General features: G+C 38.4%; 1 protein-coding gene across 5 annotated transcripts in view; it reads left to right on the forward strand.

The window, feature by feature from the left end:
* Window positions 1-25971, forward strand: part of FBXO11 (F-box protein 11) — a 102390-nt gene that overhangs the window by 66262 nt on the left and 10157 nt on the right. For 3 of the 5 annotated variants that reach the window (XM_002812048.6, XM_009237326.4, XM_054548210.1), the window contains exons 2-16: window positions 81-208; window positions 350-431; window positions 845-989; window positions 3803-3932; window positions 4966-5049; window positions 5125-5257; window positions 6774-6880; window positions 6964-7075; window positions 7166-7272; window positions 7358-7495; window positions 19637-19854; window positions 20693-20778; window positions 22554-22648; window positions 23939-24061; window positions 24150-24235. In XM_002812048.6, the coding sequence (XP_002812094.1) occupies window positions 81-208; window positions 350-431; window positions 845-989; window positions 3803-3932; window positions 4966-5049; window positions 5125-5257; window positions 6774-6880; window positions 6964-7075; window positions 7166-7272; window positions 7358-7495; window positions 19637-19854; window positions 20693-20778; window positions 22554-22648; window positions 23939-24061; window positions 24150-24235 (1774 nt within the window). The remainder of the gene's footprint in view (window positions 1-80; window positions 209-349; window positions 432-844; window positions 990-3802; window positions 3933-4965; window positions 5050-5124; window positions 5258-6773; window positions 6881-6963; window positions 7076-7165; window positions 7273-7357; window positions 7496-19636; window positions 19855-20692; window positions 20779-22553; window positions 22649-23938; window positions 24062-24149; window positions 24236-25971) is intronic. The other 2 variants (XM_024242109.3, XM_054548209.2) reach the window with 1 other exon arrangement.

Consider the following 25971-nt stretch of genomic DNA (forward strand, 5'->3'; position numbering starts at 1 on the left):
GTTTTTAAGAAAGTTTTCTGTATCCATAGAACTTTTTTTTAAAAGGTTATAATTTTTCTTATTGCTTTTGTTTATAACAGATGATGATGTGCCTGCAGATATGGTTGCAGAAGAATCAGGTCCTGGTGCACAAAATAGTCCATACCAACTTCGTAGAAAAACTCTTTTGCCGAAAAGAACAGCGTGTCCCACAAAGAACAGTATGGAGGTAACTTTAAATGTAATTGCTTTTCTTTTTGTAATGAAAGAATTTTCAAGAAACAAAAAAGGGAATGTCATCCTTTTTTAGAAGTAATGATTATGGATGATAAGAATATTTGCTTTACTAGTTTCTGTTTTGTTTTTGAAGGGCGCCTCAACTTCAACTACAGAAAACTTTGGTCATCGTGCAAAACGTGCAAGAGTGTCTGGAAAATCACAAGATCTATCAGGTATTTCCTACGGGAAAGTAAGAAATAGGGTAAAATAATTTTTTTTAATTTTGCTTGATACCAAAAAATGAAAATTAAATGTATTCGAGTATTACCTTTGGGATTCAGAAAGTGATTATTACAGAATAAACTTTAGAACCCTGACCTCTCCCTCTGACTTTTATTGTTGTATAAAAATGCTTTTTATGTATTTATTTTAACCATTTCTGAGATGGCACATAATACCTAAAAGAAGGAGTATTTTTGTTAGTTCAGGATAGAGATAAATATGTGTTACCCATGAAACCCACATGCTTATAAAATGACCATTATCCAAAAAAAAAGCTATTCATTAAATAAAATGAAAACTGTGTTCTTTAAATAATGAGAAAGTTATTGCTCGAATGATAGTTTATATGTTAATCTCTTTATAGCAGCACCTGCTGAACAGTATCTTCAGGAGAAACTGCCAGATGAAGTGGTTCTAAAAATCTTCTCTTACTTGCTGGAACAGGATCTTTGTAGAGCAGCTTGTGTATGTAAACGCTTCAGTGAACTTGCTAATGATCCAATTTTGTGGTAAGTAAAAACCTATTCCTTATTAACTTGAGATATATTATTTGTTGCCCAAAATGCTAAACATGGTAGGAAAGTCGGTGCGGTGAGTTGGTAGTTACAATTAGTTGGAACAAAATTAAAATGCTTATCAATTCCAAGTTACAAATGGGGGCTGTCAGTCCAGGTGGTATTTATAAATCAGTAAATGAAGTATTTTATCTGCTGTTTATCAGTTAATAGCAACTGAGTGATTATGGGAAATGTTTTTCTTTTAATAGCTTTTTAGAAACATAACAGTGTAATTTAAAATAGCTAATGAATTTTAAATCTGATAGATTAGAATGTAGATTTCATATATCACTTTTGGGAAACAGTTGTATTCATGAATCTTTAAATAATTCTTGCCCTTTGACCCAGTAATTCTACTTCTGAAAAGTTTTTTTTGCCTTATGTACAAATTTTTCATAACAGCTTAGTTAATACTGAGAAAAATTATAAATAATCTGAATATCCAGAAATAAGGTAATGAACTACATAAACTGTGTATTGTGTACTTGGAGAGTTGTGATATAACCACTAATAGTAATATTTACAGAGAGATTTTCATTTGTTTTTTGAGAGACGGGGTCTTGCTCTGTCACCAGTCGCGATCCCAGCTCACTGCAGCCTCAACCCTCTGGGCTCAAGCCATTCTCCCACCTCAGCCTCCTGAGTAGCTGGGACCACAGGCATGTGTCACCATGCCCAGCTAATTTTTTTTTTTTTTTTTTTTTTTCGAGACAAAGGGTCTCACTCTGTTACTCAGTCTGATCTCGAACTCCTAGGGTCAAGTGATCCTTCTACCTCGGCTGCCCAAAGTGCTGGGATTACAGGCATGAGCCACCGCACCCAGCCCAAGTTTTTAATAACGTGAAAAAAATGCTGTTATAAAAAGTGAAAAGAGGCCAGGTGTGGTGGTTCCTGCCTGTGGTCCCAGCTACTCCGGAGGCTGAGGCAGGAGGATCATTTGAGCCCAGGAAGTCAAGGCTGCAGAAAGCCGTGATCATGCCACTGCACTCCAGCCTGGGCGACAGATGGAGACCCTGTTTTTTAAAGAAAAGAACAGAGTACAAAATTGAATATGCTATGTAATCACAACTATAATAAATGATCTGTAGATAAAATGAGTGGAAGCAAATATGGCAGACTGTTAATAGTTAATATATTGAAACTAGTTCTTTACACTTTTTTGTTTTACAACAGTTATATGTATTACTTTTATGATGCACAAAAGGTGCACCATATATATATATGTTTTTGTTGTTGTTTTTGACGGAGTTTCATTCTTGTTGCCCAGGCTGGAGTGCAGTGGCACAATCTTGACTCAGTGCAACCTCTGCCTCCCGGATTCAAGCAATTCTCCTGCCTCAGCCTCCTGAGTAGCTGGGATTACAGGCGCCTGCCACCATGCCCAGCTTTTTTTGTATTTTTAGTAGAGACAGGGTTTCACCATGTTGGCTAGGCTGGTTTTGAACTCCTGACCTCAGATGATCCTCCTGCCTGGGCCTCCCAAAGTGCTGGGATTACAGGCATGGGCCACTGTGCCCCGCCCACACCTTACATTTAAGAGAAAAATTACAAAGGAGAAATGAGAATGAAGAGCAGCAGAACAAAACAGCATTGCTCACTGTACCAGAAATGATACTCCATTACTCCAGTTTGAAGATTTGACTGTTCTTGATAGGATATAAATGGACTGAAGATATAGGACAAATTAAGTTTGAAGTATTTTTACTGAAAATTATCTTTTTAGGCTAGGCGAAGTGGCTCACTCCTATAATCCCAGCACTTTGGGAGGCTGAAGTGGGCAGATTACTTGAGCCCAGGAGTTTGAGACCAGCCTGGGCAACATACTGGGACCTCATTTCTACAAAAAAAAATCAAAAAATAAGACGAGAGGATCACTTGAACCTGGGAGGTTAAGGCTGCAATGAGCCATGATCATGCCTCTGCACTCCAGTGTGGGCAACGGGAGTGAGACTCCGTCTCAAAAAGAAAAAGAAAGAAAATTATCTTTTTAAGTGATAATCATGACGTTTTTACAGTAAGGATAACTTTTTTTCCCCTTCCTGAGTAAACAGTTTGTAAGGCAATTGAAACTTTTTGTTGTTCTGTGTGGACTAATTTTCATACGCAGTTACATTGTGAAAATTTTCACAGGAAAACTAATTTTCGGCCAGGCATGGTGGCTCACGCCTGTAATCCCAGCACTTAGGGAGGCTGAGGTGGGTAAATCACTTGAGCTCCAGAGTTCGAGACCAGCCTGGGTAACATGTGCCTGTAGTCCCAGCTACTTGGGAGGCTGAGGTGGGAGGATCATTTGAGCCCAGGAGGCAGAGGTTGCAGTGAACTGAGATCGTGGCACTGCACTCCCGCCTGGGTAATAGAAATAGACTATGTCTCAAAGGAAAAAAACATAATTTCCATATGCAACTACACTGAAAATTTTAAATGTGAAAAATACATTAGCACGTTTTAAATCCTGTTTTTAGCTGGGCGTGGTGACACATGCCCATAATCTCAGCTACTCAGGAGGCTGAGGCTGAAGAATTGCTTGAACCTGGGAGAGGGAGGTTGCAGTGAGCCGAGATCGTGCCACTTGCATTCTAGCCTGGATGACAGTGAGACTCTGTCTCAAAAAAAAAAAAACTCCTGTGATTTAACATTCATTTTTGTCTATTCTTACTTTCTTACTCAAGTTTTTGAGGCCTCAAATAATTGTTTATAGTTGTTCAAAACTGTATTAATCTAAAGGACATTTTATCAAGAAAATTTTAATTCCTTTCTCTGTTCAGGAAACGATTATATATGGAAGTATTTGAATATACTCGCCCTATGATGCATCCTGAACCTGGTAAATTCTACCAGATTAATCCAGAAGAGTATGAACATCCAAACCCCTGGAAAGAGAGTTTCCAGCAGTTGGTATGAAATATAAATAGAATATATTGGTTTATATTATACATTTGTAAATAACTTTCTTTTAAGAAATAAGTTTAGGCTGGGTGTGGTGGCTCACACCTGTAATCCCAGCACCTTGGGAGGCTGAGGTAGGGGAATTACCTGAGGTCAGGAGTTCGAGACCAGCTTGGCCAACATGGCGAAACTCCATCTCTTCTAAAAATACAAAAATTAGCCGGACGTGGTGGCGCGCGCCTGTAGTCCCAGCTACTTGGGAGGCTAAGGCAGGAGAATCGCTTGAACCCAGGAGGCAGAGTTGCAGAGAGCTGAGATTGCACTGCTGCACTGCAGCCTGGGCGACAGAGTGAGACTCTTGTCTCAGGGAAAAAAAAAAAAGTTGAGTAGGTTTTAATGAACATTTATCAACCAACAGAATATTCAGCAATTCTTTTCACTACTGACATATCCATTAATAAGTTAGTACAGTAAGCATTAGTAGCCTGAGAGCAGTTGTGATGTCAGTGGGTCTGTTTGAACTTGTATTTAAATTACTAGTGTTCAGCAGTTGTTTTTAAGTTCCACATTTAGCTTAATTGTTATATGGCCCTTCATGAGTGGGTCTCAGCTGGAGATGATTTTGCTTTCTGTGGGACATTTGCTGGAGATGATTTTGCTTTCCTGTGGGACATTTGGCAATGTCGGGAGACATTTTTTGATTGTCACAATGGGAGGAGAGTATGCTGCTGCTATTTGGCTGGGTGAGGCCAGGGATACCTCTATAAACATCCTACAATGCACAGGAAAGCCCCCATAACAAAGAATTAACTGACCCAAAATATCAGTAATGCTGAGATTGAGAAACCGTGTTCTTTGTTTCTGGATATTACCGGATCATAACTTGTTTTAGATTTTACATTGTACTCTGACAGAAAATTATTTGGAATAGTTGAGAATTATTTTTGATTTGTAATAAAAGTTGTTCATGCAGTTGTACATTAATTTAAATATAAGGTTTATGTTAGTAGTCACTGGTTTTGTTTTGTTTTTGACATTTTAGTATAAAGGTGCCCATGTAAAGCCAGGATTTGCTGAACATTTCTACAGTAACCCTGCAAGATATAAAGGAAGAGAAAATATGTTGGTATGTTTGATTTTTATTTTTATGACTTAAAATGGTAATCTTTCAGTTCTGTACTGACACATTTTTTTTTTCTAGTATTATGATACTATTGAAGATGCCCTTGGTGGGGTACAAGAGGCTCATTTTGATGGACTTATCTTTGTTCATTCTGGAATATATACTGATGAATGGATATATATTGAATCTCCAATCACCATGATTGGTGCAGGTATTTTGAAATGCATTGTCATTAAAATTTTAATATTTTACTCATTTATGTGATAGGATTTTAAAAATGCTAGTGGCTTAAAATCCAGTTTTATAATATCCTGCTGGTAAAGTAGGAATGAAGATATCACACATATTTTAAGTGAAGGGAATGAAAACATAAGAGTTCAGAAATTATAGCTGTATATAAATTTCTTTCTCCCCGCTCCCCCAACCTTTTTTTTTTTTTTTGATGCAGAATCTAGGTATGTCACCCAGGCTAGAGTGCAGTGGCACAATTTCAGTTCACTGCAACCTCTGCCTCCTGGGTTCAAGCAATTCTCATGCCTCAGCCTCTCAAGTAGCTGGGATTATAGGCATGCACCACCATGCCTGGCTAATTTTTGTATTTTTAGCGGAGATAGGGTTTCGCCATGTTGGCCAGGCTGGTCTCAAACTCCTGGCCTCAAGTGATTTGCCCACCTCAGCCTTCCAAAGTGCGGGGATTACAGGCAGGAGCCACTGTGCCTGGCTGTATATGTTTCCTGATGTTAGTACTTTCTCCAATTGCCTTCAGTTATTCATTAAACAAAGAAAAATAGTTTTTTCATCTTTTATTTGAAAATAAAGATGCGGCCGGGTGTGGTGGCTCACACCTGTAATCCCAGTACTTTGGGAGGCTGAGGTGGGTGGATCACTTCAGGTCAGGAGTTGAAGACTGGCCTGGCCAACGTGGTGAAACCCCATCTCTCCTAAAAATACAAAAAAAATTAGCCAGGTGTGGTGGTGTGCACCTGTAATCCCAGCGACTCTAGAGGCTGAGGCAGGAGAATTGCAAAGAAAGATGCTAATGTTTCTATTGCTATGTTTTTAAAGGAACTGAAATAGAATTTTTAAATACTTTTGTACTATTTCAAAGCTATTTATGGTCAGGTTTCTAAGAATAAATGTAATATCTGTCGAACACTGAGTCATTTGAAGATTTGTGTTCTTTTTTTTTTTTATTTTGAGGATACAGTACATAGAACATTTTAAGATAGCTAGTAATTATTATTTGCTAGTGAAATTTGCATTTACAGCCTCTTTTGCTTTCTTCCTCTATCTCCTCATGAAGATGGGGAGGATAGATTAGAGCAAATTTTTGTCTGGTGATTTTATTACTTTCTAAATTGAGGCCACTGTTGGAAATAAATTTAAATAGAGGTCTCTTCTCTTCTTGAGCTTTTGTTTCCAGTGCTGCTACTGGAAACAGAATGGTTTCCACAAGAAACCATTTTTTGTTTTTGTTTCCACAAGAAACCATTTTTTAATATGCCATTGCATTTTATATTCATAGTATTTATAGTTAAATGTTACTAGAAGTATTACTGTGCATGGATTTGAATATAGTAAAGGCTGATGATGAAACATAGTTAACTGATAGTGAATATTAGTCCTACTACTCAGTACTAATGTTTTTAGTAAGTTCCCCCTCCATAAAGATACCCATCTGTTGAAATCGAATAAAGGTAATATTCTTTAAAATATCTTCTCCACAGCACCTGGGAAAGTGGCAGACAAAGTTATAATTGAAAACACTAGAGATTCAACCTTCGTTTTTATGGAAGGCTCTGAAGATGCTTATGTTGGATATATGACAATAAGGGTAAGAAATGTGAAGATTTAAAATATACATTGAAATCATAAAGGCAGTAATTGTTTATTTCAAACAAAATTTTTACTTTTCAGTTTAACCCTGATGACAAATCTGCACAACACCACAATGCACACCACTGCTTAGAGATTACAGTAAATTGTAGCCCTATTATTGATCACTGTATCATCCGAAGTACATGTACAGGTTAGTGTTTTCTTTATATTTTACAATAAAATTTTGAGTCACTGTATGTTGCCCAGTAGGTTTTTACATAAATAAATAATTTTTCTACAGTTGGTTCTGCAGTATGTGTTAGTGGTCAAGGAGCATGTCCCACCATCAAGCACTGTAACATCAGCGACTGTGAAAATGTTGGACTATATATAACAGATCATGCACAGGTATTTTTTAATTTTGTGGGGTTTTTTTCTTTTTAGAAAATGTTTAAAAGCTCTACTGATGTTTGTTTCTGATTACTTGTTGTAGGGAATATATGAGGATAATGAAATTTCCAATAATGCGTTAGCTGGGATTTGGGTTAAAAATCATGGAAACCCAATAATTAGACGGAATCATATTCATCATGGACGTGATGTTGGTGTGTTCACATTTGATCATGGCATGGTAAGAACTCTTATTTTTAATAGAAAAACCTACTTCTGTATCAGTTAAATTCTAAGTATGTTTCAGCATTATTTTCTCATCACCAAATTATCTGAATTTAAGAGTATAGGTTTAAAAGCAATTTCAGCATTATATTTTAAAATCAATATGAAATATTTATTCTGTAAATTTATGCATCAGACATATCCATGTAGAGGTGATAGCGTTCTTAGGCAATATATGTGATCTTTGAGGGGAGTAAGGTATAACTTGTTAATTAAGTCTCAAATGTGTGTTCATAAAAGCCACCCAAAAGCTTTCTGTTTTAATGAAAATTCCTGTATCCTCAGGTTTAATAAATCAAAATTTCCAAGGATGGGGCTTAGAATATGTATTTTTAATAAACAACATAAGTGAATCTAACACAGTTTGTAGAGTATACTTTGAGAAATAATGGTTTCGTTGTTATTTTGCTTTTCATTTCATTCCTCTTGAAAATTTTAAACTGGCAGAACTTTAATAGGAGATAGTGATAAAATATCAATTTTAAAACTATTATGCAGCAGTTAACGGCGTCCTTATGGAATATACCGTGTTTTAAATGTTACTATATAGTTTTACGTAATTTTCTAGAGACATGACTTTTTGAGCTCTGAGATCACCATTTCAAAATAATGTGTTGAATGTCTTTTCAGATTTTTTTTCATTTAATGTCAAATTTTCCTTGAGGTAATTTTCAAGTCCTAATACAGCATTGGTAAAATTTTCTGTTGCGGAGTCCGAGATGGGAGAGAGGGTCATCACATTGTAGCAAATAGGATTATGGTGAGGTTTTGTTGCCTATTATACAATATTAAGCAATCCTAGGAATGTTGGATTCATCTATACAAATTTTCAACGACAAAGAAATTTTTTTATTTTCATTGTTTGTTCTTTTTTTTTTTTTTTTTTTTTTTTTGAGACCGAGTTTCACCCTTGTTGCCCAGGCTAGAGTGCAGTGGCAATGGTGTGATCTTGGCTCACTGCAACCTCCACCTCATGGTTCAAGCGATTCTCCTGTCTCAGCCTTCCAAGTAGCTGAGATTACAGGCATGCACCACCACGCCTGCCTAATTTTGTATTTTTAGTAGAAACAGGGTTTCACAATGTTGGTCAGGCTGGTCTTGAACTCCTGGCCTCAAGTGATTGACCTGCCTCGGCCTTCCAAAGTCCTGGGATTACAGGCATGAGCCTCCGCGCCTGGCCAAGGCAGAGCTCTTTTTTTAAACTAAACTAGACTATGGCCGGGTGCAGTGGCTCACACCTGTAATCCCGGCACTTTGGGAGGCCAAGGCAGTTGGATCACTTGGACTCAGGAGTTCAAAGCCAGCCTGGACAACATGGTGAAACTCCGTCTCTACAAAAAATACAAAAATTAGCTGGGCATGGTGGCTCACACCTGTAGTCCCAGCTACTTGGGGGGCTGAGACAGGAGGATCACTTGAGCCCAGGAGACAGAGGTTGCAGTGAGCCAAGATGTAAGATGTGTGCCATTGCATGGGATTTCAGGCGTGAGCCACCACACCTGGCCAAGTTCATCATTTTTGAAAGACCTCTGGTGATGGGATGGTCCCTTATTAAAGTTCACCATAGTAAGTTACTCCTCATCACACACACGCTCCTTATACCATTTTAAAGAATAGATTTGGGCTTGTAAATATTACAGCATTTTTAAAAATAAGTCTAGGCAATGCTGTAGATAGATATTTCCGTTAAGGATTAATGAGATTTATACATTTTAAGATTTATAAAGTATTTCAATCTATCTCCACCCCATCATTTTTGTTTTTATTTTGCAAAGGTTTAAAATATTTACATTCCTACAGTTATTGGTCTATATTTATTCTGTATTTATTTATCATTAGTTCTTTTGTCATGGTTTCTCCATTCTTGAATTTAAATTTTGATTCATTCTTGGTATGGCTAGGTTTTGTCATCCAGCCATTTTTTGTTTTTTTTTTTTTTAAGAAAGCCTTATGGGTATTGTAGCGTGAATTCTTGCCATGCGAGAATCCCCCTCCATTGCCTTTTAACTTAGCTGAGTTTATTTCTTTTCCTCACAATTCTGGAGACATTTTTCTATTCTAGCATTGAGCATGGCTGAGTACTCTGAGATCACACTGGGTTTTTTTCTTTCTTCTTTGCTTGAAAGACTGCTCTTCTACCTCAGTATCCATATTTTGGCTTTTGCTGATGTTGTATTGTTTTACTATTTTTCTGTTCCATATGTTCCTTTCTTTAGAAACTTAGCTATCTTTCTTGTTATTTATATTGCTATGTTCTGTTCTGTTTAGTGTTGTGTGAGTTCCTCAAATCTGTGTTCCTTACCACGTCTCCATAGTTTTGTTTTTCTGTTGTTATTTTGCTTCCAGTGTGGGTCTTGCCTTTAATTTTTACATTTTTTTAATGAAATATTTCTAATGTACACTGAAGTAGAGAGAATAGTGTAATGACTCTCCAGGTACCTATTGTCTGCCTTCAACAACAATCATTTCATGGCCAATTTTGTTTAATCTATACCTCATTCGTATTACTACCTTCTTTACACTCTGGATTATTTTGAAGTAAATACCAGACTTCATCATCTCTTTTAAATATTTTACCATATGTCATCATCTCTTTTAAATATTTTACCATATGTCTTTAAAAGATGGGTGTTTTTTTTTTCTTTCACATAACCACAGTGCTAATCCACTCCTCAATAATTAGGAATAATTCCTTAATATCATCAAATTTTCTCTTAATGTTCACATTTCTCCAATTGTCTTTTGTTTGTTTAATATTCAATTCAGTGCAGAGTTGTTACTTTTGTAAAATAAGATTAAAATGTCATAGCAGGCCAGGTGTGGTGGCTCATGCCTATAATCCCAGCACTTTGGGAGGCCGAGCAGGCATATCACCTGAGGTCAGGAATTCGAGAACAGCCTGGCCAACATGAAACCCTGTCTCTACTAAAAATACATAAATTAGCCGGGCGTGTTGGCACATGCCTCAAGTCCCAGCTACCCGAGAGGCTAAGGCAAGGGAATCGCTTAAATCCAGGAGGCAGAGGTTGCAGTGAGCCGAGATCGCGCCACTGCACTCCAGCCTGGGCGACAGAGCAAGACTCTGTCTCAAAAAATAAATAAATAAATAAATAAATAAAATGTCATAGCAGTGCCAAATTGCTATAAAATTTTTTGAGGCCGGGTGCGGTGTGTCATGCCTGTAATCTTAACACTTTGGGAGGACAAGGTAGGCAGATCCCTTGAGCCCAGGAGTTCAAAACCAGCCTGGCCAACACGGTGAAACGCTGCCTCATGGTGGCGTGTGCCTGTAATCCCAGCTTCTCAGGAGGTTGAGGCATGAGAATCACTTGAAGTGGGGAGGTGGGAGGTGGAGGTTGCAGTGACCCAAGATCATGCCACTGCACTCCAGCCTGGGCGACAGAGGAGTGAGACTCTGTCCAAAAAAATAAAAAAATTCATGGCATATTTATGCTATTAGATTTCATCACTTTAGTCAGAAGATAATAATAAGCTAAGCTTATTATAGCCTTTAGTTACTTGGGGAAAACTACACTTCATTGAAAGTCTAAGGTACTAACATTGGTTAGTTCCCAGCACCCTCCTCTTTCTTATCCAGATTTCACAGTATTTGGTAAGTGTTTTTATAGATTAGAATTGTGGAAGTTTATTTCAATGAAGATAGCATTTTTCTCTTTTTTAATCTGGAGAGTTTCTTGTGAAACTCTTGAATGCCTTTTATTTTGTCTTTTTTTTTTTTTTTTTTGAGACAAGAGTCTCACTCTGTCACCCAGGCTGGAGTGCGGTAGTGCAATCGCGGCTCACTGCAACCTCCACCTTCCCAGGCTTCAAGCAATTCTTGTGTCTCAGTCTCCCGAGTAGGTGGGAGTACAGATGCCTGCCAGCACGCACAGCTAACTTTTGTGTTTTTAGTACAGACAGGGTTTCACCATGTTGGCCAGGCTGGTCTAGAACTCCTGACTTCAAGAGGTCCACCGCTCCTGGCCTACTTTGTCATATTTAATAAAGAATCTTTTACTTCAAAAAATTTATACATGTTGGAACTTTTGTGGTTTGCATTAAAAGAGAAAGCCGAGGCTGGGCACAGTGGCTCACACCTATAATCCCAGCACTTTGGGAGGTTGAGGCAGGAGGACTGCATGAACCCAGGAGTTCAACATCAACCTGGGCAAGACAGACTGTATCTCTACTAAAGAAATGTTCTAAAAATTACCTGGGCATGGTGGCACACACCTGTAATCCTAGCTACTTGGAAGGCTGAGGCAAGAGGATTGATTTAAGCCTAGGAGTTCAAGGTTGTAATGAGCTGTGATAGCTCCAGCTTGGGTGACAGGGAGATTCCCGTCTTCTTAAAAATTTTTTTCTAGCTGGGCTTGGTAGCTCTGTAATCGCAGCACTTTGGGAGGCTGAGGCAGGTGGATCACTTGAGGCCAGGAGTTCGAGACCAGCCTGGCCAATATGGCAAAACCATGTCTCTACTAAAAATACAAAAATTAGCTGGGCCTGGTGGCACCCACCTGTAATCCCAGCTACTTTGGAGGCTGAGGCACGAAAATTGCTTGAACCTGGGATTTGGAGGTTGCAGTGAACCAAGATCACACCACTGCACTCCAGCCTGGGAGACAGTGAAACTCCACCTCAGAAAAAAAAAAAAAAATTCTAATTTGTTACAGTTCTGTATTATTGATTTATTTTGTACTAGAGGTATCTCTTAACAAAATAGTTGCATTTTATTAAAATATGTCTTGAAGCAGGCCGGGTTTAGTGGCTCATGCCTATAATCCCAGCACTTCAGGAAGCTGAGGCGAGCAGATCACTTGAGGTCAGGAGTTCCAGACCAGCCTGGCCAACATAGTGAAACCCCATCTCTACAAAAAAATACAAAAATTAGCTGGGCGTGGTGGTTCACACCAAAAGTCCCAGCTCCTCGGGAGGCTGAGGCAGGAGAATCACTTGAACCCAGGAGGCAGAGGTTGCAGTGAGCCAAAATTGCACCACTGCACTCCAGCCTGGGCGACAGAGACTCCATTTCAAAAACAAAAAAACAAAAAACAAACAAAAAAAAATCTTGAAACAAAATTACATTAACTGAATCCATAATAAAGATAAGTTTCCTTGCAAAATTATAAAACTATAAGTCAATCAATCTTTGTCATTTCTAAAGGTAGTAAAATCATTGTTGTGCCAATGTAGAGGCTTCTCATTTTAAGGTCATTGAGAAAAGAAAACTTTTTGCTGCTCTGTTTTCTTGAAAGTTACTCTGAAACAAAAGATACAGATTATAAACTCCGTATTTGATGGAATTAGGTGACATATTTAATCCTTAACCTAATTTATTAATACAATGTGGTAAATGACTGCATGCCTGTGGCCAGGGCAGCCAACCAGATTGGAGCAGGTTAAAGCTCCAATAAAGCTGTTCAGAAAGATAAATTGGTAAATCTAATGTAAATGTAAATGTATTAATAGGTGATTTATAGGAGATGATGCAGGAGAATCACTTGAACTCGGGAGGCAGAGGTTGCAGTGAGCCAAGATTGGGCCACTGCACTCCATCCTGGGCAACAGAGTGAGACTCTGTCTCAAAAAAATAAAAAGAAGAGGTGATTTAGACAACTAGCAACAAGTTTAGGATAGAGTTGTCACTAGAAAACTAAGCAAAGGAGAAAAAAATCTAAAAAATTGTGCAGCAAAGAAGTCATATTTTATGGCTCAACTCTGAATAGCACACTAATCTAACCAAAATTAAGGTAAAACTACACTGAAAGGATACAATGTGTGAGTATATATTTTGGGGGATAGAGAGATAGGAGAGCTAAATTCTGCTCTCCCATAATAGAAGTCAGTGGATAATACCTAAAACTGGAAAGTCAAGATTAAGTACAGTGTGTTACTTAATAAAATAAAGGTGACTCAAAAGAATCAGCTAAAAGAATTAAAAGTGGGGGCCTCTGGATACAGGAAATGAGGGAGAGGGCTGCTATTTGCCTTAAAAAACTTGTGGATCGGCCGGGCGCAGTGGCTCACACCTGTAATCCCAGCACCTTGGGAGGCCGAGGTGGGTGGATCACGAGGTTAGGAGATCGAGACCATCCTGGCTGACATGGTGAAACCCTGTCTCTACTAAAAATACAAAAAATTAGCTGGGCGTGGTGGCGGCGCCTGTAGTCCCAGCTACTCGGGAGGCTAAGGCAGGAGAGTGGCGTGAACCCGGGAGGTGGAGGTTGCAGTGAGCTGAGATCGTGTCACTGTACTCCAGCCTGGGTGACAGAGTGAGACTCCGTGTCAAAAAAAAACAAAACAAACAAACAAAAGCTTGTGGATCTAGTTGAGTCTCTTAACCCTGTAAAATCAAAACCTAAAGAAAACAAAAAGATTATCCCTTGCATTTGAATACTGTTTAGTCAGTGTATATCAATTTTTTTTTACTGGATCACTGCATTCAGAGGTATCAAATTTTGCTCGCAGCGCTGTAAAAGTTTACCAGTCAGATTTGTCAGCCCGGCATGGTGGCTCACACCTGTAATCCCAGCACTTTGAGAGGCTAAGGCGGGAGGATTGCTTGAGGCTGAAAGTTTGAGATCAGCCTGGGCAACATGATGAAACTCCATCTCTACTAAAAACACAAAAATTGGCCAGGCTTGATGCCATGCACCCGTGGTCTCAGCTACTTGGGAGGTTGAGTGGGGAGGATCGTTTGAGCCCAGGAGATTGAGGCTTCAGTGAGTGATTGCACCCTTACACTCCAACCCAGACAACAGAGTGAGAGCTTGTCTCTTTAAAAAAAAAAAAGAAAGAAAAAACAAAATCCACCAGATGTGTCGTTCAACTCTTGGCAGAGAGAGACTAAGAGTTATACTAATTGTGCTCCCTCCTCATGGGTGAAAACATCTGAAATGGTGAATAATCCTAATCTAGTATTAAGGTCTCTTTGTCTAGCCTCTTTTTGTTTTTTTGATGGTCAGTTTTGCCATAACAGTGTATTTATACACCCAGTGTCTATTCACTTTTATTCTGTATAAAATCAAAGAAAAAAGTTTTATATTTGAAGACGCTATCTTTTATATAGCTCCTGATTTGTTTTAAAAAAGAATAAGATTATAATCCAAATGTAGAGATATAATTTATAGATAATTTGTTCTTTATTAGAAAATGAAGTCTGAAAACTACTTCTGTATGTTATTCTTGGAGGCCTGTTTTCTTGAAGAGTTAAACATGTAGTATACTAGAGTATTCAGAATATCCCCTTTTAACCTCTACTAAATTTGGCAAAAAATTCATCAAATCCTGTTTGAGTACTTACTGTGTGTGAAGTCTTACATACATGCTCCAGAAGTTAGAATAGTCCAGACAGGAGCTTACGATGGAGTAGAAATGGACATATATAAATATAGAAATAAAATAAGGCAATACATGGAAGTAACATGAGAAAAATACTTAGTGCTGAAAGGATTTTAAAGAGGAAAGAGAGTAAGCACATTCAGTTTTTTCTTAATATTCAGTCTGCATTGAGTCTTTGGCCTTAGGATATCAGAATTATGGTAACTTCATTATCATTATAAAAGTAAAACATGCCCATTATATAGGAAATTTAAGAAATTCAAAGTATGAAGAAAGACATAATTATCCATAATTCTACCACTCATAATCATCTCACATTTTTGTTCCATCCTTCAAATTCCCTTTAAACAAAATTGAGATTATACATAATGTATACTACTTTAAAACTTGTTCTTTTCATTTAACATGTGTAGGATGAACATAAGTCTTCAAAAACATTGTATTTAGCCAGTTCTCTATTAATGGGCTAAGGTGAACTTTTTTAAAAAAATTGCTCTTATTGTAAGACTCTGATTGTGTTGTTTGGTCAACCTTTATTTATTTTTGAGACTCTGTTGTCCAGGCTGGAGTGCGATGGTGTGATTACGGCTCACTGCAGCCTCAACCTCCTGGGCTCAAACAATCCTCCCACCTCAGCCACCCTAGTAACTAGACCTATAGGCACATGCCACCACACCTGGCTAATTTTGTTTTTAACTTTTTCTGTAGAGACAATGTCTCACTATGTTACCCAGGCTGGTCTCGAGCTCCAGGGCTCAAGCAGTCCTCCCCGCTCGGCCTTCCAAAGTGCTGGGAGGCCCAGCCACAACTTTTAGAAGCTGACTTGTTGGGACATTTTTAAGGCAGCCAGGGTTTATATTCTTTTTTTTTTTTTTTTTTTTTTTTACATTTTTTTTTTCTTTTATTATTATTATTATTATTATTATACTTTAGGTTTTATGGTACATGTGCACAATGTGCAGGTAAGTTACATATGTATACATGTGCCATGCTGGTGCGCTGCACCCACCAACTCGTCATCTAGCATTAGGTATATCTCCCAATGCTATCCCTCCCCCCGCCCCCCACCCCACAACAGTCCCCAGAGTGTGATGTTCCCCTTCCTGTGTCCATGTGTTCTCATTGTTCAGTTCCCACCTATGAGTGAGAATATGCGGTGTTTGGTTTTTTGTTCTTGCGATAGTTTACTGAGAATGATGATTTCCAATTTCATCCATGTCCCTACGAAGGACGTGAACTCATCATTTTTTATGGCTGCATAGTATTCCATGGTGTATATGTGCCACATTTTCTTAATCCAGTCTATCATTGTTGGACATTTGGGTTGGTTCCAAGTCTTTGCTATTGTGAATAATGCCGCAATAAACATACGTGTGCATGTGTCTTTATAGCAGCATGATTTATAGTCCTTTGGGTATATACCCAGTAATGGGATGGCTGGGTCGAATGGAATTTCTAGTTCTAGATCCCTGAGGAATCGCCACACTGACTTCCACAATGGTTGAACTAGTTTACAGTCCCACCAACAGTGTAAAAGTGTTCCTATTTCTCCACATCCTCTCCAGCACCTGTTGTTTCCTGACTTTTTAATGATTGCCATTCTAACTGGTGTGAGATGGTATCTCATTGTGGTTTTGATTTGCATTTCTCTGATAGCCAGTGATGGTGAGCATTTTTTCATGTGTTTTTTGGCTGCATCAATGTCTTCTTTTGAGAAGTGTCTGTTCATGTCCTTTGCCCACTTTTTGATGGGGTTGTTTGTTTTTTTCTTGTAAATTTGTTGGAGTTCATTGTAGATTCTGGATATTAGCCCTTTGTCAGATGAGTAGGTTGCGAAAATTTTCTCCCATTTTGTAGGTTGCCTGTTCACTCTGATGGTAGTTTCTTTTGCTGTGCAGAAGCTCTTGAGTTTAATTAGATCCCATTTGTCAATTTTGGCTTTTGTTGCCATTGCTTTTGGTGTTTTAGACATGAAGTCCTTGCCCATGCCTATGTCCTGAATGGTAATGCCTAGGTTTTCTTCTAGGGTTTTTATGGTTTTAGGTCTAACATTTAAGTCTTTAATCCATCTTGAATTGATTTTTGTATAAGGTGTAAGGAAGGGATCCAGTTTCAGCTTTCTACATATGGCTAGCCAGTTTTCCCAGCACCATTTATTAAATAGGGAATCCTTTCCCCATTTCTTGTTTTTGTCAGGTTTGTCAAAGATCAGATACTTGTAGATATGTGGCATTATTTCTGACGGCTCTGTTCTGTTCCATTGATCTATATCTCTGTTTTGGTACCAGTACCATGCTGTTTTGGTTACTGTAGCCTTGTAGTATAGTTTGAAGTCAGGTAGTGTGATGCCTCCAGCTTTGTTCTTTTGGCTTAGGATTGACTTGGCGATGCGGGCTCTTTTTTGGTTCCATATGAACTTTAAAGTAGTTTTTTCCAATTCTGTGAAGAAAGTCATTGGTAGTTTGATGGGGATGGCATTGAATCTGTAAATTACCTTGGGAAGGATGGCCATTTTCATGATATTGATTCTTCCTACCCATGAGCATGGAATGTTCTTCCATTTGTTTGTATCCTCTTTTATTTCCTTGAGCAGTGGTTTGTAGTTCTCCTTGAAGAGGTCTTTCACATCCCTTGTAAGTTGGATTCCTAGGTATTTTATTCTCTTTGAAGCAATTGTGAATGGGAGTTCACTCATGATTTGGCTCTCTGTTTGTCTGTTATTGATGTATAAGAATGCTTGTGATTTTTGCACATTGATTTTGTATCCTGAGACTTTGCTGAAGTTGCTTATCAGCTTAAGGAGATTTTGGGCTGAGACAATGGGGTTTTCTAGATATACTATCATGTCATCTGCAAACAGGGACAATTTGACTTCCTCTTTTCCTAATTGAATACCCTTGATTTCCTTCTCCTGCCTAATTGCCCTGGCCAGAACTTCCAACACTATGTTGAATAGAAGTGGTGAGAGAGGGCATCCCTGTCTTGTGCCAGTTTTCAAAGGGAATGCTTCCAGTTTTTGCCCATTCAGTATGATATTGGCTGTGGGTTTGTCATAAATAGCTCTTATTATTTTGAGATACGTCCCATCAATTCCTAATTTATTGAGAGTTTTTAGCATGAAGGGTTGTTGAATTTTGTCAAAGGCCTTTTCTGCATCTATTGAGATAATCATGTGGTTTTTGTCTTTCGTTCTGTTTATATGCTGGATTACATTTATTGATTTGCGTATATTGAACCAGCCTTGCATCCCAAGGATGAAGCCCACTTGATCATGGTGGCAAGAAATAACTAAAATCAGAGCAGAACTGAAGGAAATAGAGACACAAAAAACCCTTCAAAAAATAAATGAATCCAGGAGCTGGTTTTTTGAAAGGATCAACAAAATTGATAGACCGCTAGCAAGATTAATAAAGAAAAAAAGAGAGAAGAATCAAATAGATGCAATAAAAAATGATAAAGGGGATATCACCACCGATCCCACAGAAATACAAACTACCATCAGAGAATATTACAAACACCTCTATGCAAATAAACTAGAAAATCTAGAAGAAATGGATAAATTCCTCAACACATACACCCTCCCAAGACTAAACCAGGAAGAAGTTGAATCTCTGAATAGACCAATAACAGGAGCTGAAATTGTGGCAATAATCAATAGCTTACCAACCAAAAAAAGTCCAGGTCCAGATGGATTCACAGCCGAATTCTACCAGAGGTACAAGGAGGAGCTGGTACCATTCCTTCTGAAACTATTCCAATCAATAGAAAAAGAGGGAATCCTCCCTAACTCATTTTATGAGGCCAGCATCATCCTGATACCAAAGCCTGGCAGAGACACAACAAAAAAAGAGAATTTTAGACCAATATCCTTGATGAACATTGATGCAAAAATCCTCAATAAAATACTGGCAAATCGAATCCAGCAGCACATCAAAAAGCTTATCCACCATGATCAAGGGTTTATATTCTTAATGACTTTAACCTTTTGTTGAAGGATATGTACTTACTAGTTAATGGTATTCATCTACATTTATCGAATAGATCTTTTGCTGTTTTTCCTTCATGCCTTTGAATGTACTTGGACATATTAGAGAATGTATAGTTCTTTGTTTTGCTAAAACATTTAAGTCATTAGCCAGACATGGTGGTGTGTGCCTTTCTATAGTCCTAGCTACTCAGAAGGCTGAGGCGGGAGGATTGTTTGAGGCTGCATGAGCTATGATTGTGCCACTGTACTCCAGCCTGGACAACAGTGAGACCTTGTCTGTTAAAAAAAAAAAAAATTAAAACATTTAAATCTTTTTCTTTCCATGATTATTACTTGAAGCTTAGTATATATACCTATTTTTTATTCTTAAACTGTTTTTAAATTTTTTTTGAGACGGAGTTTCGCTCTTGTCACCCAGGCTGGAGTGCAGTGGTGCTGTCTCGGCTCACTGCAACCTCTGACTCCCGGGTTCAAGCAATTCTCCTGCCTCAGCCTCCCAAGTAGCTGGGATTACAGGTGTGAGCCACCACACCCAGCTAATTTTTGTATTTTTAGTAGAGACGGGGTTTCACCATGTGGATCCTGACCTCAGGTGACCCACCTTCCTAGGGCTCCCAAAGCGCTGGGATTACAGGCGTGAGTCACTACGCCCAGCCTTAAATGTTTCTAATACTTAATTTTTAGATATGCATTGAAATGTTTTTTAAATGGCATTTCTTTTTTTGTAAAGTAGCCTTTACCTACAGATTTAATTTCTGTATTTTTCAGGGTTACTTTGAAAGTTGCAACATACACAGAAATAGGATAGCAGGCTTTGAAGTAAAAGCCTATGCTAACCCCACAGTGGTTCGATGTGAAATTCACCATGGGCAGACTGGAGGAATATATGTCCATGAAAAAGGAAGAGGACAATTCATAGAGAATAAAATCTATGCAAACAACTTTGCAGGTGTATGGATTACCTCAAATAGTGACCCAACAATAAGGTATTTACATATAATTATGGGTGAAAATTACTTTTTCACTTCAAGGTTTGTCTGAAAAGTCAAGATATTGAGCTTTAACTCTTAAAAGTTTTTGTTAGACATTTGACTACTATAAAATAGATTTTCCTAGTTAAAGTCTGTGCATCTGAATGAGCCATAGCTATTGCAGATTTATTTTTTGGTGTTTTTTTTTCTTTTTATTAGGGATATAAACCATATGTGATATTATGAAAAATTGCAAATGCTGTGATTTTTATTTTAAATTCATCAAACTGCATTATAGATGAGTAAATAGGGCTGTTACCTCCCCTTGGAGCTTGAAGGACTTTGTCTTCTTTTTTCTGATAGTTAGCAAATAGAATAACTCAGGAAAAATATCTCAAAGATTCTTGGCCAGAAAGACTAAAATTATCAAAAAGTCAAAAACTGCAAGCTGTCATTTTCCCTTAATAAGGCAAAATTGTAGAACCAGAGGTATTATAATTTAACCAAACACTATGAATTATTTTTAATTGTCAAATTTTATTTTCCATTGGCTTTATGGAAGTAGATTTTGGGATTTCCATCTTGTTAATATTCATCAAATGTTTCTAGATCAGCTAAAAAATTGTTTTGAATGTATTAGCTGTTTTGAGGGGAATTTTTAAGAATGCTACATATGTTCTTTCAAAGAGTAGTCTGACTTTTCCAAAGCCTTAGGCCTTAGAAATAATGAAGAAATTGAGGCCTTGGAAGTTATGTAATTTGTTATATGACCATGAGGGGCCTTACAGTTGTATAAAACAAGTAAGTTTGGCTGAATAGATGTCTTCTTTTTTTTTGTTTCACATAATTATAGGGGAAATTCTATATTTAATGGAAATCAAGGAGGAGTTTACATCTTTGGTGATGGACGAGGCCTTATTGAAGGAAATGACATTTATGGTAAGCATATGGTTTTGTTCTATAAAACTTACAGATTTGTATGTCTTCTTGATATTAGCAAAATGATGGAACATTTTGAAACTACCCAAGTGGAAGCACTGATCCAACTCTTTAATTTTTTTCTTTTTTAAAGAGATGAGGTCTTACTCTCTTGTGCAGACTGGAGCGCAATGGCACAAACATGGCTCACAGCAGCCTCAGACTTCTGGGCTCAAAGCGATCTTCCTGCTTCAGCCTCCCTGGTAGCTAGGACTACAGGCATGTGCCACCATGCCCCACTCATTTATTTGTGGAGGCCGGGTTTTGCCGTGTTGCCCAGGCTGGTCTTGAACTCCTGGCCTCAGGCGATCTTCCCACCTTGGTCTCCCAAAATTCTGGGATTGCAGGTGTGAGTCTCATGCGCTGCCCTTTAATTTTTGTTGTTGTTGTTGAGACAGAATCTCACTCTGTTGCCTAGGCTGGAGTGCAGTGACACAATCTCAGCTCACAGCAACCCCTGCCTCCCAAGTTCAAGCGATCCTCATGCCTCAGCCTCCAGAGTAGCTGGGATTACAGGTGCATGCTACCATGCCCGGCTCAATTTTGCTTTTTTTTTTTTTTTGCGGGGGGGTATGGAGTCTCACTCTGTCACCCAGGCTGGAGTGCAGTGGTGCAATCTCGGCTCACTGCAAGCTCCACCTCCCAGGTTCATGCCATTCTCCTGCCTCAGCCTCCCGAGTAGCTGGGACTACAGGCGCCCACCACCACGCCCGGCTAATTTTTTGTATTTTTAGTAGAGACGGGGTTTCACCGTGTTAGCCAGGATGGTCTCGATCTCCTGACCTTGTGATCCGCCCGCCTCGGTCTCCCAAAGTGCTGGGATTACAGGTGTGAGCCACCGCGCCTGGTCATTTTTGCATTTTTAATAGAGACAGATTTTGCCATGTTGGCCAGGCTGGTCTTGAACTCCTGGCCTCAAGTGAGCTGCCTGTTTCAGCCTCAGCCTCCCAGATTGCTGGGATTACAGGTATGAGCCACCACGCCCGGCCTAAATGCTTAATAAAGATTATTCTGTGATATTTATTCACAGGCACTATGCCAGATACCAGGGATGAAAATATAAATAAGACCTTAGTCCCAAGGAGTATCTGCAGTTTCCATAGTTTCACTCTGTTTTTTAATAGTTAATAAATTGTTTCTGTGGTAGTTTAATATATTTTGTACTAATTAGAGAAAGAAAATATTTATTCCTCATTAAAGTTTTAGGAACATTAAATCAGCAAACAATCAGTAGATATCTGTGTGCCAGACACCAATATGTGCCTGGGCTTTCGCTTCTGGTAACTCTAACCTGGTTAATACTTACATAAAGCTTTACTAAGTGTAGGCACTCTGCGGAGCATCTTAACCTGAGTTAAGTCATATAATACTCACATCAACACTGTGAGGTAGATACCATTAAATATTGATAAGGATACAGAGGCACAAAGATACTTACTGATCAGTATACAGAGGCACAAAGAGGTTAAATTACTTACTCAGGGTCACACAGGAAGTAGAATTCCTGGGATTTGAAATGTGGCAGCTCAGCTCCACAACTGTAGCATAGCATAGCACAACTATGCTATACTGCCTGCAGCTCTCTGCATCTATTTACACTTCTAGTTCTCCTAATTTTGTCTTGTAATGGTCACTAAAATTCTAGTGTAAGAATTTTAACCACTACCTAATGTAAAATCCTTACTGTATTCCCTAGGCTCACAAATGTTGACCTTGTAACTTTTATTTTTAAATAGGCAATGCATTAGCAGGAATTCAGATTAGGACAAACAGTTGTCCAATTGTTCGGCATAACAAAATTCATGATGGCCAGCATGGTGGGATTTATGTGGTAAGTTAATGTATATAGTTCCCTATAAACTCATGCATCAAAACCAGGGGGATAAAGTGTTTCTCCTTAAGCTTTTAGGTAGGCCATATTCAACTTTTGAAGTATGAATTTGTGACTGTCTTTAATAGTTAGACAATAAATAACGTTCTTGTTCTCCCTGCCAGTATCTTAATGACTTCTGATTTTAAGTTTGTGTTTAATTATATAAAATTTAATCAGCAGCTGACTAAATTTAGGCATAAGAGATACACCTTTTTATTAAAGTCTTTATTATTGGCAATATGGGCTAGCCTCAGCAGCAGTTCATTTGCAGTCTTTTATATTTGTTACACCAGAATTTTACGAGTATGACTACTGTATGAGTCTCTGAAGTTCTGCAACTTTTTCATTTGAATTTATGTTAAAATATAATTAACTTCCAAAATTTCGAAACCTGTGTATTAATCGTCTTCACTCATGGTATCTAAAATTTTGCAACTGATTCAAGTAAAAAAATGTAGGAAATTTCAAAAACGTCCATATGCAAGGCATGACTTTTAATTTTCATTTATGGTTCTAGAGATGCTCATGTCCTCAGTTACCTGCTAAAAGTAAAAATTTTGGGAACGTGAAGCCATATCATTTTGAATTGATTTCTCCAGAAATGGGTTTGAAGTAACTGTTAATTTATTACTAAATGAGAGGTCATCAGTTTGTTACACATCCTAGGGTGAATTAATTTCTTTTGCTAAAGAAAATTGAATGCTACTACTACTCTTACTGTGATATTAAAAGTATAAAACCACTTAAAGAACAGTATAAAATTTTTGAAAGCTTGAAACTCAGGTAGAGGCTACATAAAAAGAATGTTGGCCGGGTGCGGTGGCTCACACCTGTAATCCCAGCACTTTGGGAGGCCAAGGCGGGTGGATCACGAGGTCAGGAGTTCAAGACCACCCTGGCCAAGATGGTGAAACGCCATCTCTACTAAAAATACAAAAATTAGCCAGGCATGGTGGCGGATGCCTGTAATCCTAGCTACTCAGGAAGCTGAGGCAGAGAATTGCTTGAACCTGGGAGGCGAAGGTTGCAGTGAGCCAAGATTATGCTGCTGCACTCCAGCCTGGGCGACAGAGCGAGACTCCATTTCAAAACAAAACAAAACAAAACAAAAGAATATTGCCATTACCTCCTTACTCAGATGAAAAAACAAAAATGGAAAAATTTTTAACTATCTATAAAGGGGGTAACAGACTATAGATGCCTTGCTTATAGAAGATAAATATTATAACCAGTGTAACTTTTATTTAGCATGAAAAGGGACAAGGAGTAATAGAAGAGAATGAAGTTTATAGTAACACTCTAGCTGGAGTCTGGGTGACAACTGGCAGCACTCCAGTACTGAGAAGAAACCGGATACACAGTGGCAAGCAGGTAGGATTAGCCTGGACTCTTGGATGGGAAATATATTGTTTCGTAAATACTTGTCCCTTGAAAAAGCTTTTTGTTTTTTTAATTTTAGGTTGGTGTTTATTTTTATGACAATGGACATGGAGTGCTAGAAGACAATGATATCTATAATCATATGTATTCAGGGGTTCAGATAAGGTAAATGTTTTCACATTTGGCTTTCTTTTGGGAGGGAGTTAGGAGTATGTGGGGTGTGTAGAAGAAATTTGCTTATTGTTTAATGCCCAATCTTTATCCCCCTATTGTATATATATTCACATTCTTAAAATAATCTTGACTTAAATTGTTAGAATGTAGCTTTCCTTGGTCTAGGTGAGGACAGAAGCCAGTGGCACATGTGCCATAAGAGGTCACTTCCACCGTTCTGCTTTCCACTATGAGAGTCACATCAGCTGCCAATATGATCCTTCTTATTTGGAGAGTGGAAGTCTGTATTAAAGTACTTGTGCATTATGACTGGCATATCATTGGCACTCAATAAAATGAAGCTTCTGTTTTATGCTATTTCTGTAAAATTAATAGTTTTTGATACCCCTCTAATATTGTAGGTTTTTGGAATTCTAGTAGTACTAATGATCATATACTGGCTTACCTCTGTTTATTACACTTTACAGTTCATTGTGCTTCACAGATACTATGTTTTTTCACAAATTGAAGTTTTGTGGCAGTACTGTGTTGAGCAGATCTCTGCCATTTTTTTCCAGCAGCATGTGCTCACTTCCTGTCTCTGTGTCTCATTTTTGTAATTCTTAGAGTACTTCACATTTTTTCATTATCATTATGTCTGTTATGGTGATCTCTGATCAGTGATCCTTTTTTTTTGTTTGTTTGAGATGGAGTTTCAGTCTTGTTGCCCAGGCTGGAGTGCAATGGCACGATCTCGGCTCACCGCAACCTCAGCCTCCCAAGTAGCTGGGATTACAGGCTTGTGCCACCATGCCCGGCTGACTTTGTATTTTTAGTAGAGACGGGGTTTCTCCATATTAGTCAGGCTGGTCTCAAACTCCTGACCTCAGGTGATCCGCCCGCCTCGGCCTCCCAAAGTGCTGGGATCACAGGCGTGAGCCACCACACCCACCCTGATCAGTGATCTTTGATGTTACTATTGTAATTGTTTTGGGACACCATTAACTGCGCCCAAGACAACAAACTTCATCTGTAAATGTTGTGTGTGTTCTGACTGTTCCACCAAGCAGCCATTCCCATCTCTGTCCCTCTCCTCAGGCTTCCCTATTGCCTGAGACACAATAGTATCGAAATTAGGCCAATTAGTAATCCTCAAATGGCCTCTATAAGTGTTGAAGTGAAAGGAAGAGTTGCATATCTCTCACTGTAAATCAAAAGCTAGAAATGATTAAGGTTAGTGAGGAAAGTATGTCAAAAGGCTGAATAGCCCAAAAGCTAGGCCTCTTGTCCAGTTAGCTAAGTTGTGAATGCAAAGGAAAAGTCCTAGAAAGAAATTAAAAATGCTATTCCAGTAAACACATGAATGATAAGAAAGCAAAGCAAAACAACCTTATTACTTAGTTTCTCAGGGTTCAAAGCAAAATAAAATAATAACAAAAAAAATGGACTTATGCTAATATGGAGAATATTTTAGTGATGTGGATAGAAGAACAAACCAGCCACAACATTCCCTTAAGCCAATTCCTAATCCAGAGCAAGGACCCAACTCTCTTCAGTTCTATGAAGGCTGAAAGAGGTGAAGAAGCTGCAGAAGAAAAGTTTGAAGCTAGCAGAGGTTGATTCATGAGGTTTAAGAAAAAAAGCTAAGTGCAAGGTGAAGCAGCAAATGCTGAGATAGAAGCTACAGAAAGTTATCCCAGAAGATATAGCTAAGATCATTGTTGAAGGTGGCTACACTAAACAGATTT

This window comes from Pongo abelii, chromosome 12 (genome assembly GCF_028885655.2).
Source record: "Pongo abelii isolate AG06213 chromosome 12, NHGRI_mPonAbe1-v2.0_pri, whole genome shotgun sequence".
Classification (NCBI taxonomy): Eukaryota; Metazoa; Chordata; class Mammalia; order Primates; family Hominidae; genus Pongo; species Pongo abelii.